Source organism: Cryptomeria japonica, chromosome 3, assembly GCF_030272615.1.
Source record: "Cryptomeria japonica chromosome 3, Sugi_1.0, whole genome shotgun sequence".
Taxonomy (NCBI): domain Eukaryota; kingdom Viridiplantae; phylum Streptophyta; class Pinopsida; order Cupressales; family Cupressaceae; genus Cryptomeria; species Cryptomeria japonica.
Genome location: NC_081407.1, coordinates 674,372,013 through 674,384,821, shown reverse-complemented (window position 1 = coordinate 674,384,821; position 12,809 = coordinate 674,372,013). Strand labels below are relative to the sequence as shown.

The following is a 12,809-nucleotide window of genomic DNA, read 5'->3' as shown; positions in this document are numbered from 1 at the left end:
TAGTGTAGGGAAACATAGGTGCAAGAAATCACTTCTATAGTCATGAGGCCACATAGCATTAAATTTTTGAAAAACATCTACTTAGTGAACTCAATATGGAAACCCAAGGGAGCTCGTGATCAATATATCAATTTGAATTATAAAAAGACATGTTTAAAGTTGACAACTTGAGATCAACCTTTTGACTAAAAAAATTGTTTAACAAGCATTTTTAGATGTATTGCGACCATATCTAAGTAGTTGTACAAGTGTACAAAATGCATAGATAAGATGAGTATATTAGAATATGTACATATAACATAACATATAACATAAAGTGGGAGCTTAATGAGATAAAGGTATATAGAAATAGATAAAAATAAAGATAATGAGTCCAACTTCATGAAAAAATGCACTATCAATATGTACATTTACCAAAACATTCCCTCAAAATACACACAACTAAATAAAAACTAATATTACTATACAAATTTTATAATTAAAATATATTATTTAATTTTTTTAATTTTATGTTGAAAAGATACGTTAAGAATTCTATATCCAACAATGATAGGGAAAGAATATTTTATGAGACCCCGAGGTCAAAGATTCATTTAAGAGACCCAAAGAAAATAATTACATTCATGCTCTTAAATTTCTTCATGTCTTCATAAGCCAAAGTTCAAGAGTCTCATCCTTCACTACCTCCATAACTAGAGCCCACAATCTGGGCACACACGTTGAGTTGCCGTGGACCCCCTCCAAAGATATCAATGTTGCCTTGATCAATAATTCCTCTAGAGTTCCTCTGGTATCCAGCAAACTCTATAGGTACTTTACAGATCTATAAAGTGATATAATACTCTATAGGTCTAAGATTTCCATTTTAATATACGGTCACGGAAGCAGTTGCCGTGCCATCAATTTCATAGCCGTTGGAAGCAAAAGAGAAACTCGAATCCTCCTGCTCTTGCTCATCCTCGTCGCCATCTGTGTTCCAAAGGAAAGAAGCGTATGCTGCATGAACATGACTGAAGCAAAAAAAAATAAAATTGCATTGTTAATAGAGATTCAACATGGTAACATTAACAAACATAAAGGGAACATTAAACATTTTTTTTTAATTAATCATTAGTTCCAACTCTAATAATTTGATTGAGGTCTGCCACGTTATTTCAAGTAATAAACAGAAGTGCTATTTTTCTGGTTGCAGATGGCAATTGGAACCAAGTGTAGCTACTGAACTTAATACTGCAGACAAAATCTACATTCACAATGGTAGAAAATAATATTGCCCTGTAGAACCCTTTTTAATCTCTGTTTTGTCTGCAAAATGCATGGTAACTTACAAGGGCTAAATATGAGTTAATGGAGATGGAAAATCTTAGTTACCATGTATTCTATAGGGGTATGTTAGGCAGGCATTTTAGAAATGATTGCAATAACTGGACTAAAGAAAAACACATACATTTAGAATCTTATGGACGTCCATTTTAAGTCTCTACAAGAGGAACAATTTTTATGTTTGTAGAGATCCTCCCTCGGTAGATACCTGCTTCATTGTATAATGAAAGGTACAATGAAAGAGAGAGGCCAAGCAAATATTTTAGGTACCAACCCAGCTGACAGACCGGCATGACATTTGAAATTTCTTTTTGGGAAAATGAATTTCACTGTCAGCTTTAAATCATACATTAAGCAATATATTAAGCCTAGAGAATGTTAGTCAATTCTGAATGTTAAAAACTTTTAAATTTAAAAATCAAAACTTAATGTATGTAATTTAAGCCATCCCAAAGATGTTCATCTTCCAGTATAATAAAACATTTCATTTTAGACGGCTAAGCCATCAGGTAAAGCAAGAGATGGATGAGACGGCAAGGAAGTTTACCTGTCTGTAGGTGCAGCCTGTACAGCTTGCTCAAAATAAACATTGGCCCTTTCTTCATCATGGTGAAGTTCCCATATCAATTTGGCATACTGTGCTAAGACGTCGCCATCATCAGGCTGAGCCAAAATTGCCCTCGCGTAATACTCCTCTGCCTTGGGATAGTCACGCTTTGTCTGTCATTCAACCAAAAATGTTCACTTTAGTGTCCAAGTTGTCAAGGATTGGGTGCATAAAATTTAAACTGATTCAGAATAAACAGAGGAAAGTCCAAAAGGCTGATATTCAAGGGAAAAGGAACAGATATGAGCTACTGAATCTGCAGCTGCTATACTCCAGGCTATGCCTATTGGGAGCCTAATGCAGTTTCAAAAGATCTTCTTATCTTATTCATAAGAGGTCAAGCCTTTGGGAGGAAATGTTGAAAATGTGAAAATTAAGAAAAGCAGAACTAATGAACAGAACAAATTTTAAAAAATAAGGTAGGAATAACTTAAAATATTTTTAATAAGAAAAACACAGCTAGGTTAGCGTCCAAAAAGAACAAATCAATTTGAAGGGACTCGACAGTGCAGCCAATGCCCAAAGAAAAAAGAGAGTAATGCCTAAAACTGAAAAAGGAAAAGCTCCAACGATGGATATGAACAGAAGAATAAATAAACATTTTTTACTATCTGCATTCAAAGGGTGATTTAGGTAATCTATTATCTTCATTGTTTTATTCGTTAATATTTTGACTTATTAAAGCAATTACTGTAAATCTATCTCTTCTCCATAAATCTTAATAAAAATAAAAAGCCTTTAAAAATATAAAATTTAAACCAGTAAACTAAATAGACATTTGAATTTAACATATTCCCATTAAAGAAGTGTGAGAGCCATAAAATAGAAGCATAGCAACGGGATAAGGACTCTCCATGCCGTTGAGAAAAAAGAACACAAGTCGCTTGTAATATAATATAATTGATGCATGTGTCTGGGCAGATAGTAGATAATATTATCGGCACAAAGTTCTGTGTAGAAGGTTTGGGGTTTTATAATATGGGGAGAGGGGTTTTATATAATGAAGAAATAAGTATTACTGATTTTATGCAGGGGCTTTAAAATTTTGAATTTTAATCATTATTTGTCAAATGTGATTGGAAATTTTCGCTAGATTTTTTGAATTTTAATCATTATTTGTCAAAATGTGATTGGAAATTTTTAGCTAAATTTTCAAAGAATATTTTTTATTATAGCTTTTTAACAGATCATAGGCCACCAATTTTCTGTTAGATTTTTAGCGTAGTCCTATGAAATTTCTGAGATTCCAAATAAATTCCTCAATTTTTTTAAATACCAACTGAAAAGTTTTAAATAGGCATATCCATAAAACCATAAGCTAAAGGTAAGAATATGGTCCAAAAAGACAAATATCAATTTCCAAATGTTTCGGAACCCAGGGATATTCCCATAAAATGTTTCATGTGATCTCATTTTTGCCAATTCAGAATATCATGACATTCAGAAGTTTCCAGACCATGTGTTCGGATATCAGAACCTTTAGGAGAACATATGACTTCAGGTTAAATTCACTGAATGCCAAATTTTACAAGTTCCCCGGCAGGCTGTATGGTCCGGAATGTGTCCGTTATCAAAAAAAATAAAAATCAAAAATCAAAAGCAGTACAGGATTCAATCTGTTTATATCTAAGGACAGTTATTGTTGTTCTGGATAAAACGTATAGATTATTAGTTAAAAACATATAGTTGACCAACGTTTCTAGACATTTGACCTGATATTAGGTGTGGTTATTAGGTGTGGTGGGCTTTTACCACGGGAAATGCTGAGGCGATTCTTTCTGGGATTAAGTATGATCCCAGGAGGGTCATTACTTAAAAAAAACTATTCTGATTCCTGAGGTTAAATCACAGACAACGGTGAATGACCGAAATCATCAACTTGTAGTCAAGTGAACTCAGTATGATTGTCGTAATCTGTATTGAAGCCATATTAGTTTGAAAAAAAACTAAATGTCTGCGATTAGATTTCATAATCCATATCTAAAGAGAAAATAATGATCTAAATTACAAATCTAAAACTTTAAAAGGAGAGGGAAGAGACCAATAACAGAGCTCTTTAAAAAACCATTATAATATAAAATACAATAAGAAATAGAGAAAAAATATATAAAATTGACATAAGTTCCAAAATGCAAATATAATAAAAATAAATTTTATTTTATATTTAAGATTTTAAAAAAATAGTCCTAACTATATTAATTCCAATAATATAATATAACAATTTTTTTAAACTAATATTTGCAACTTATCATGTCAATGATTTGTAATTTATTTTTCATTAATTTTTTATTATAATTTTTGAAATAAAATTTTATTCACTCTCTTCTCTTTTAAAAAAATTAGATTTACGATCTAATATTTTTTTAACATAATTTTATGTCAAAACATTTTAACTGATTATAATAGACTGTAAAAATATGTCTTTGATAATGTAATCTTACCTCGTACAAAAATTGGGCATAATTCCCCAAGATGAGAGAATTGGCAGGATTCACCTCAAGCGCTCTCAGATAATGCTCCTCAATATTGTCAAATCCACCGCCATTTCCATCTCCTTCGCCGCCGGTAGAAATCCCTTTATGAGTAGAATTTCCACCCCCACCGCCCGTATCTGTTAAAGGCTCCATGACACCGATCCCAAGCCCCCTAGCCATGAACATTTGCTCTGTCGACGCGATGTTAAGTTCGTCTCCAGATGTGGCAGGGTTTTTCACACCGATTTTCCCCACGCCCTTATTTTCAAAGCTAAATTCCTGCATATTTGATTCCGCCTTGTAAATAGCAGTGAAATTTTCCAATCCTTCGTATTCTTCCTCTTCGTCCTTTTCATCACAATACATGTTAAACGATGGAACAGATGCCAGATAAGGTAATTTCTTCTGGGCTGATCGCCTTCTAGACCATGACTTGCTCAATGACGGAAGATTATAGTCATCAGAACCGCTCTGCAAAAATGATTCAGCAGCTACCTTAGCTTGAACAGAGGAGCCTCTGCTAAGCACGCTCTCCAGGTTGCCGTCTGATTGGACTCGTCTGAAATTTGACACGGACTTTGCCTCTTTTTCAACATCAAGAGGAGATGTGTCAAGGCTTCTTGAGTGCGAATAATTGTGAGGTAGTGTACTGTGGAAAGAAATCCGGTTTGCATTTTCATGTAAGGGACATATTTTCCCTACATTTTCCCTGATATTATCTGAATGAGGGACGAGGGATCCCAGTATCGGTGTTGAGGAACTACGAAGCATCATTGCTATTGAAAATTCGAGCTTGAAAAAGAAAATATTAACCGAATTTGCAACGGATTGAAGAAATATGGAGCTAGGGTTTGGTTGAAATCTGCACAAGAATTTGAAAGAATCAGTAAGTTTCAGGCAGATCTGCATATAATAGCAAAAATTTAGAGTAGAGAAGTAATTTTAAGCTAAACCACGAATCTATGGGACGAACTGAACAAAAGCTGAAGCTGTTATAAAGCAAAGTTTTGTTTATACCAAATAATTAGATCTCAAGCAAATCAGTTTTTACAGAGTATACTGTAAATATTTAAGTAAATAAAGCAAAATTAGGACAAAGGAAGCTAATATAAATAATAGGAAATCATGACTGTGAAAACCTAGTGTTTGAAAACGGAATCATGCCGACCACAGTATAATATAAAAAAGTTAAAAAAAAAAAGCAAAATAATGTAACGGATATTTTTTTGGATTCGACTGTGTAGATAATTATGTCAAAACAGGTGCAAATTGACGGTTACCAAAGTGCTTGAAAAATTTAATTACTTTTTGAAATCGAATCTACAAAGTCCCTCAAAATTGGAAAAATCGAAGCAAAATCAAGCATAAGTGAGCACATAAAATGAAAATCGCCACTCTGAGCCCACCAGCTTAAGAGTGTGCCACACTACACAAACTTCTTGGTTGGGAAAAAGCTTACTTTTCTATACTAAAAACACTCAAAACCAAATACTTTTTAAACTCTGAAATTTTTTCACTAGCCTGCAAATATTACACAAGCTGCTGCTAAAATTGAAGTGGTTAAAGCAAATTCATGCAAAATCAATAAAATCCTCACAGGAAAAGCTTCCCTAAAAAAAAAGTAAAATTCTGCCAGACGAAGCAAAACTGCATGCTAATACAAACTAAAATTAAGGAATGAATGCAAAATTCTACCAAACAAAGCAAAAACAATGCTAGTAAAACCTGAAAAGAAGTAATCAAAGCAAAATTCTGCCAAACGAAAAAAAAAATGCTAAATAAATATAGCAAAATTTGAAAATTTCACAAATACTGTAAAAATAAACCAATTAAAGAAAAACCAAGCCAAACAAAGTAATTATTACAACAAAACCTGCGGCCTGCGGTTTTGAACAAGATTCAACAAAAATCAGATCAACAAAACTCCTTATTCAGCTAAAGATTCCCGTGCCTCGCGATTCAAACATTCAATCTTGCAAAGCCTCACTACGAAAATCCAGTCCTCCTTTTTCAGGATGATCGGTTAAGGCTTTAGCCAAGATTTTTTCTGAAAATTATAAGCAAAGGGCTCTGATTACCTAAGTTTAAAAGAGTCCACCGAAAGACGACTCTAATGCCTCGGATTCAATGAATTTCCAGGATAAAATGCAAATCGAGGTATATCAAAAGAAGCTACTCCAAAAGCCTCCGTTCAAAGCGCAATTTGTACCCAAAAAGGCACTGATATTTTCAAGAATCTCCCGCATCATGGCCACTCAAATTTATACGGCGCTGACAGACTCCCTAGTCTCAATTTCCGACAAAAGTCGTCCTAAATTATTTAAAAAACAAAACCCTAAAAATCCGATTTGTAGACATTTCCAAATTCCAGCTGTAATCTTACCTTACCTGGGAATGCGCGATCCTACGAACCAATTGTGTCCCTTCATTTATTTCAGGTGTCTCCCTAGCCTTGCCGAATCCGATTAACGCCAAGATTTTTTCCTTTCAGTCACGTGCTCTTATTCTTTGGTTTAACCGCGGTTAGTGTCGTTTTTGTCTGACCGTGCCAAGGTTAACCGCGGTTTGTTTGGCATATTCATTGAGAGAAAGAATCTTCTGCACGTAGTAGAAAATGACACATCAAGGGTGGACCGTTAACGAAGAACCATCGTTATTTGCGCCTAATATGGCCAAATCACGTTATTGTCTATCAAAACTATAAACATCACATATAGAAAAGTATATTTAAATAAATTAAATTAGGTCGATAATATTTCCCTTCCACATACTTTTTAAAATGTGAATTGGAAAAGGGCAAAAAAAAACAATTAGTGTTATGTAGTGGCAAGTATTTGTTTATCTAGGATTGCAATAATATTATTTGTCAGCTAGTCGATAATTGATTAATGTCATAATATTGATTCATGAACATGTTGGATGATAGTTTGAGATAATAGATTCTTGCAAGCCATATATATTGTAGTCAGCCATAAATGTCGCAGTCACATAGTGACAAGCACTTGTCTGTGTAGTATTGTAATAGAAGTATGTGTTGTGTAGTTGATAGATTCAAGTCATGGTAACGAATTACAGATAGGCACATGTCTTTGTATTATTGTAATAGAAGTATGTGTGTGTAGTTGATAGATGAGTCAAAGTAGTGATTTAAAGGTAGGCCCTGTCTTTGTAGTATTGTAATAAAAGTATTTGTTGTGTAGTTGATAGAAAAGTCATGGCAATGATTTAAAGGTAGACTAGACAACAATTTGAGACTAATATATTATTGCAAGTTGGAGGTATCATGATTTTACTAGGGTGGTGAATATTATAGTTGTTAGGGTTGTCCCTGACCACAAGGTTGATTCATACTAGATGCAACTAGGATTGACATAGTTGTAGTTGAGTTTGTTCGTAAGAATAAATAGTTGTTAAATACTAATGAGCAAATGATTTAATTTGTAAAGAGCCTTTCTAGTTTGATTGGTTGGTTTTAAGTTAGATAGTCAAATAAAATCAAATTGTAGACACTACAAATATTCACTTAATTATTCCCATGATAGTTGACCTTATTTACCACTTATCAATCTTCATTTATTAACCCACTTTATCCATTTGTCATTTATTAATATATTTTATTAATTTAATTAAATAATATTTTATTGTTTAATTAAATGATCTAATTAATTATTTACTTAAAATAGCTATATCCATCTCTTTAGTCAACTCTTTCTTCCATCAACAGTTAATCATATCATGTTTTAGCATCGTAATCTTTTCTCTTAAGTTAACTCTTCTTCCTTAGAAATTGATTCTTCTTCTCTTAGTCATCAACTCGGTCTGTAAATGGAAATTTTGTGTGCATAAGTATCCATCACCTAAATGAATGATTTAATATTATCCTTCCATGATTCAAATTAGAAAATTTATAACTTGTAGTTGGGTTGACTCAAATGATTTTCCAACTAACTTAGTGTTCGTAACTTATATCCTGAGTCTATAAATACAATATCTTCATCATCCAAAGGTTTTAGTTAATCTTATGCAAGTACATACTATTGAAATTTGTAATCAATCAATCATCATAAGTGTTATGTTATGGAGATTGCATCCACATTCTGAAGGCAAAGAAATAAATCATATTTTCTTGAGGTTTGTGATGAAGTTTATAGATTAGAAGTTCAGTTTGATTTCATTTTGTGTTTTCAAGTTTCATTTACATTCCTAGATTTATGATTTTCATTTTTACATTTTAGTGAACCCGATGAACCTTTGTTGCTAATTATGTTGTATGTGTGTTTTTTTGCTTATTTTGTCTCACATGTTTCAGAGATTTCTAATTGGTTCAAGGAATCAACTTTTTACAACAATCTAGCATTTTGGGATTAAACAGACATCATGAAATTGTAATTAGGTGGGCCGAAAGATGAAAAATAGCATGTAACACCTTATAACTTTTTGACAAAAAAGTAGGTTTTTGTAGGTCACAAGGCATAGTATTGTATGAAATTTTGTATAAACATATGAAATCAATACAGTCGTACCATATAGATTGCATCGTACACATTTATTTGGTTTTATATTTTTCAATCTATATTTGATGTATATACATTTGATGGTTTGCTTGTCTAATGGATACACACAAGTCAAAGGATTTAAAATACTATAGTACATACACATGCTTTTGTTTTTCCATGCCCTTGTTATATGTTCATTGTGTGTGTATTTTTTAACAAAAAATTTTCATAGGTCATAGGTACATCATAGTATACACACTATTACATATACCTCCATAACCCCTTGCTCAGTGTATATACACTATGCACCTCTATTAACATATACACAATCGTAACAATAATTTGTGCCCACAATTTGCAATATATACAATATACCCCTATCTATACTTTATCTATTGCACATATACTCACCATATATCCCTACATATATTTTGTTATATACATGTTTTCTTGTGTGCTCAAACCTTCATAAAACTTGCGATATATACTCATTCCCACTCAAAACCCTTGTGTTATAAATTTATCCCACCAACACAATGATGTGATATTTAATTTTTTTTCTTTTTCCTTTTTGTTAGCTCTTGGTCACCCAAGGCCTCCACTATGTTGGCATGATTGGCATAACTGATGCAGATGAAGAATGATGACTAAACCGGTAAAGGACTATTTGTCATGAGATTATGATGAAGAGATTGAGATTGCATGATTGGATGATTGGATGACTTTGATTAGTTACTTGTGTTGTCATTGATGGCAATTGATGTTTACTATATTGTATTTTGTCATCTTAGTCTTTTTGGTCTACCGGAAAGAGCTTACCGGTAAAGAAATAGTAAACTGGGAATTAGGACCTTAACCGGTAAACGAGGAAATGTTTTGATTAGATCTAGTGATCAGTGATGATTGAAGTGTTATGGTTTGGAATATGAGTTTGTATCATTGTAATATGTATCTGACCGCAACCGCATCATGTTTGGTTACTGGAAGTCATGTTTATGATTTATGTTGTATGTTTGCTAGAGTTTAAGGACCGGTAAAGAATTCTCTTAATCGGTAATGATTTTTGGTTTGGTGGTGATCTACATCAACTTCAAATGTTGGTTATGACGTGGCTCAAACTGCGTGAAGTGTTTGAATGATGTTTTGGCGCGTTTGAAGATGGAATTTCTTGGGAAACAACGAAGCGCTTAGAAGAGTGTTCTAAGGGTTTGACTTTGTATTAGATCGAGATGCGGTGATCATTCAATGGTTGTAATTGATTGTTATGATCCATTTGATGATCTACAATGAGTTGTAAAGATCTGTGATGATCTATGTTGTAAGTCTTAGGGATTTGCAACCGACTAAGTTGTAAAGGTTATTTAGGTCGGCACAGTTGATGTTTGTTGTGTTGGTGGTTTTTTAGAAGAGTGTGAAGTCGAACTATAGTGTGAGAGATCTGCCATAGTGTAGCAGATTTGGAGTAGAATTGGATCTGATCAAGCAAGCAGTTAAGTGTTATACCCAGATCATTCACTGTTGTTATCCTAACAGTTACAACAGCAAAATCTCTTAATCAGGTAGGTCCTAACGGGCCTTACATTTTAAATCCCTTAACCGGGTAGCTCAACATCTGAGTGTTAAATCCTCTTACGAGGTTGATCATAACAGGTCAAAGCTCCTAATAGGGCTCATAATCTAAATCCCTTAGCCAGGTGACTCCTAACAGGGTTTGCTCCTAACAGGGGCCCATCTTTGTAAGCTTCTAACTGGGCTAGGCTCCTAACAGGGCGCATTTCGAAAGAGTGCACAATTTTTGTGGGTACCAATTCCCATCGTGGTTTTTCCCTATTTGGGTTTCCACATGAAAAACATGGTGTTCATGTTGTGAATGTTTCTGATGTGTTGATTTGTTTTACTTTCAGTTAATGCATGTTGATGAACACTTAATGAGCAATCTTGTTAAATTAGTTTAACAGTTGGTTATCAGTGATTATTGGTAATGGTAAAGAGTTTATTATTGGTTTATGATTGATTTGGTGAAGTTTTGTAAGTTCAAGTTTTAAGTTTGAAATTGTTGTTAATATTGATTCACCCCTGCCTCTCAGTATATCTGGATCCTCTAAAATTTACACACTATGCATGTGCCCCTATAGATCCCGGTCTTGCCCTTCTTAGCCTCTAGTCATGGGGGCTTTAACTTAACCCTTGTGCATTTTCTTTTTTAAGCTTTGACTAATTAAATACAATTTATCTAAACTATCCATCTACCCATGTATATTCTAAGATAATAAGTCTTTGCTACATGTATTTGAAGTTTGTGAGACTTTACTCTTGATTCATAGATCTTAGCATAATATATTCTTCCATGAAGTACAAATCAACCAATTTTGATGTTATATAAACTTAATATGTATAGGTGATAGGCAAGCTAAGCATTGGAGTAGTTACATTTGCTTTATAAACTAGTGCAAAAAAATATTCTCACTAGATTATTGTAGTTCCTTCTCATATCACGTGCATTGTTATATTATAAGTCTAAATAGTTATTAAAGAATATTTTTATCTAAACATCAACATGGGGTTGAATTTAAGTTGGTTGTTCATAAACAATCCACATGACTACTATAGAAAAATGACACAAACAAGTTATGAACATAAGATCTTAGTGTTGGAACCTTCTTTAATTAATAGATATTATTTATGCCAAGATTTTCCAACTTACCTTGCAAATATTTAACATATTACTAACCATAACATATTTTAAATAATATTTTAAGGAGGGTTCTATATACTGGATTATTAACTAGTAAAGTAAACTAATAAAATAATAAAATTCATTAACTTGAAGTTTTAGTATGGTGTCACAAATAATGATAATTAATGCATCATTATTCCTTGCATTTTAATTTTTTTAAGAAATATTTATTTCCAACAAGTTTACTAAAAGAGTCTAGTGAGAAAAAAATAAAAGAAAACAATGGTATTTGTCACTAAAGATAGTTAGAGAAGGTATATTGTCTTAGCTTTAAAGTGTATGTATTAATGTCTTTGTTTCAAATGTCATTAATAATTTTAGGTTTATGTTTTTTTAAAAAATTAATTCAACTTGAATAGTAATTCTAAACAACTACTTCTACAAAGATTAACACTGGTGTAACCATGTAGCATGATTTACGCTTATATGAACTAGGAATCACAAATAAAAATATTTTTAAAATTAAGCATTATTTGTCAATAGTTGGTGTTGTTGGCTTTAAATAAGTGAATGGTATGATGGATGGATAGTTAAATTTAGTAGCAAAGAAAGTGTAACACTAATTATTAGCATCAAAGGGTGGGTTGTTATTTGTAGTCTATTCGATGATAAAATTAAACTACTTCAGCTAATCCTACTCTACTACTATTGGTGTTATCCGAGAATTAAACTCAATTGCACTTACGACATAGACTTATTTGACTACAATTTTATTGACACTATACCAAGGTATGTTGGAAGAAATAAATAAGTTGTTTGTATATTATAATATTATTTGTGAACTGCCAAGGAATAATAAAATAGAATAGGTTATTTAGAAATAAGAATATGCAAGGTTGTAAATGAAACTAAAAGAAAAGTTCCAAGTTGCTTTTACCAATGTATTATAGTGTACATGTTATCTATATTTAAGTAATAAAATTAATTTGACTTTATTTAATCTATTAGTTTCATGACTCTATTATATATAATAATTACAAATACATTATTTATATTTTATAATATTAAGCAGCAAAACCAAAGTGTTATCCTTAAAAATAAAAACCTACATGGTTGAGAAAACGGTCAACAAGCTACTAATAACACTTTAACAGTGCATGTGTATCATTGTTTATAACATATATATTATTAATAGCAATACACCTAAATAGAAAAGTAGAAAACTATCCAAA

General features: G+C 32.4%; 1 protein-coding gene across 2 annotated transcripts; it reads right to left on the bottom strand.

The window, feature by feature from the left end:
* Positions 1–470: 470 nt before the first annotated feature.
* LOC131030635 (uncharacterized) lies at positions 471–6,694 on the bottom strand. Of its 2 annotated transcripts, none has more exons than XM_057961528.2 (4): positions 6,483–6,694; positions 4,372–5,266; positions 1,871–2,043; positions 471–1,010 (listed from the first exon to the last, which is right to left on the bottom strand). In XM_057961528.2, exons 2-4 carry the CDS (start codon positions 5,176–5,178, stop codon positions 866–868), a joined length of 1,125 nt encoding a protein of 374 aa, XP_057817511.1. In that variant the 5' UTR covers positions 5,179–5,266; positions 6,483–6,694; the 3' UTR covers positions 471–865. The 2 variants fall into 2 exon arrangements, with proteins under 2 accessions (XP_057817511.1, XP_057817512.1); XM_057961529.2 differs by having other exon boundaries at positions 6,278–6,660.
* Between the last annotated feature and the right edge of the window lie 6,115 nt (positions 6,695–12,809).

Excerpts from the sequence above, each read along its gene's own strand:
- LOC131030635 (XM_057961528.2), bottom strand. The coding sequence starts at position 5,178 with ATGATGCTTCGTAGTTCCTCAACACCGATACTGGGATCCCTCGTCCCT. Across the intron at positions 2,044-4,371 it reads ATGCCCAATTTTTGTACGAG|ACAAAGCGTGACTATCCCAA; the intron begins GTAAGATTACAT and ends GTTGAATGACAG. Across the intron at positions 1,011-1,870 it reads CAGGCTGCACCTACAGACAG|TCATGTTCATGCAGCATACG; the intron begins GTAAACTTCCTT and ends TTTTTGCTTCAG.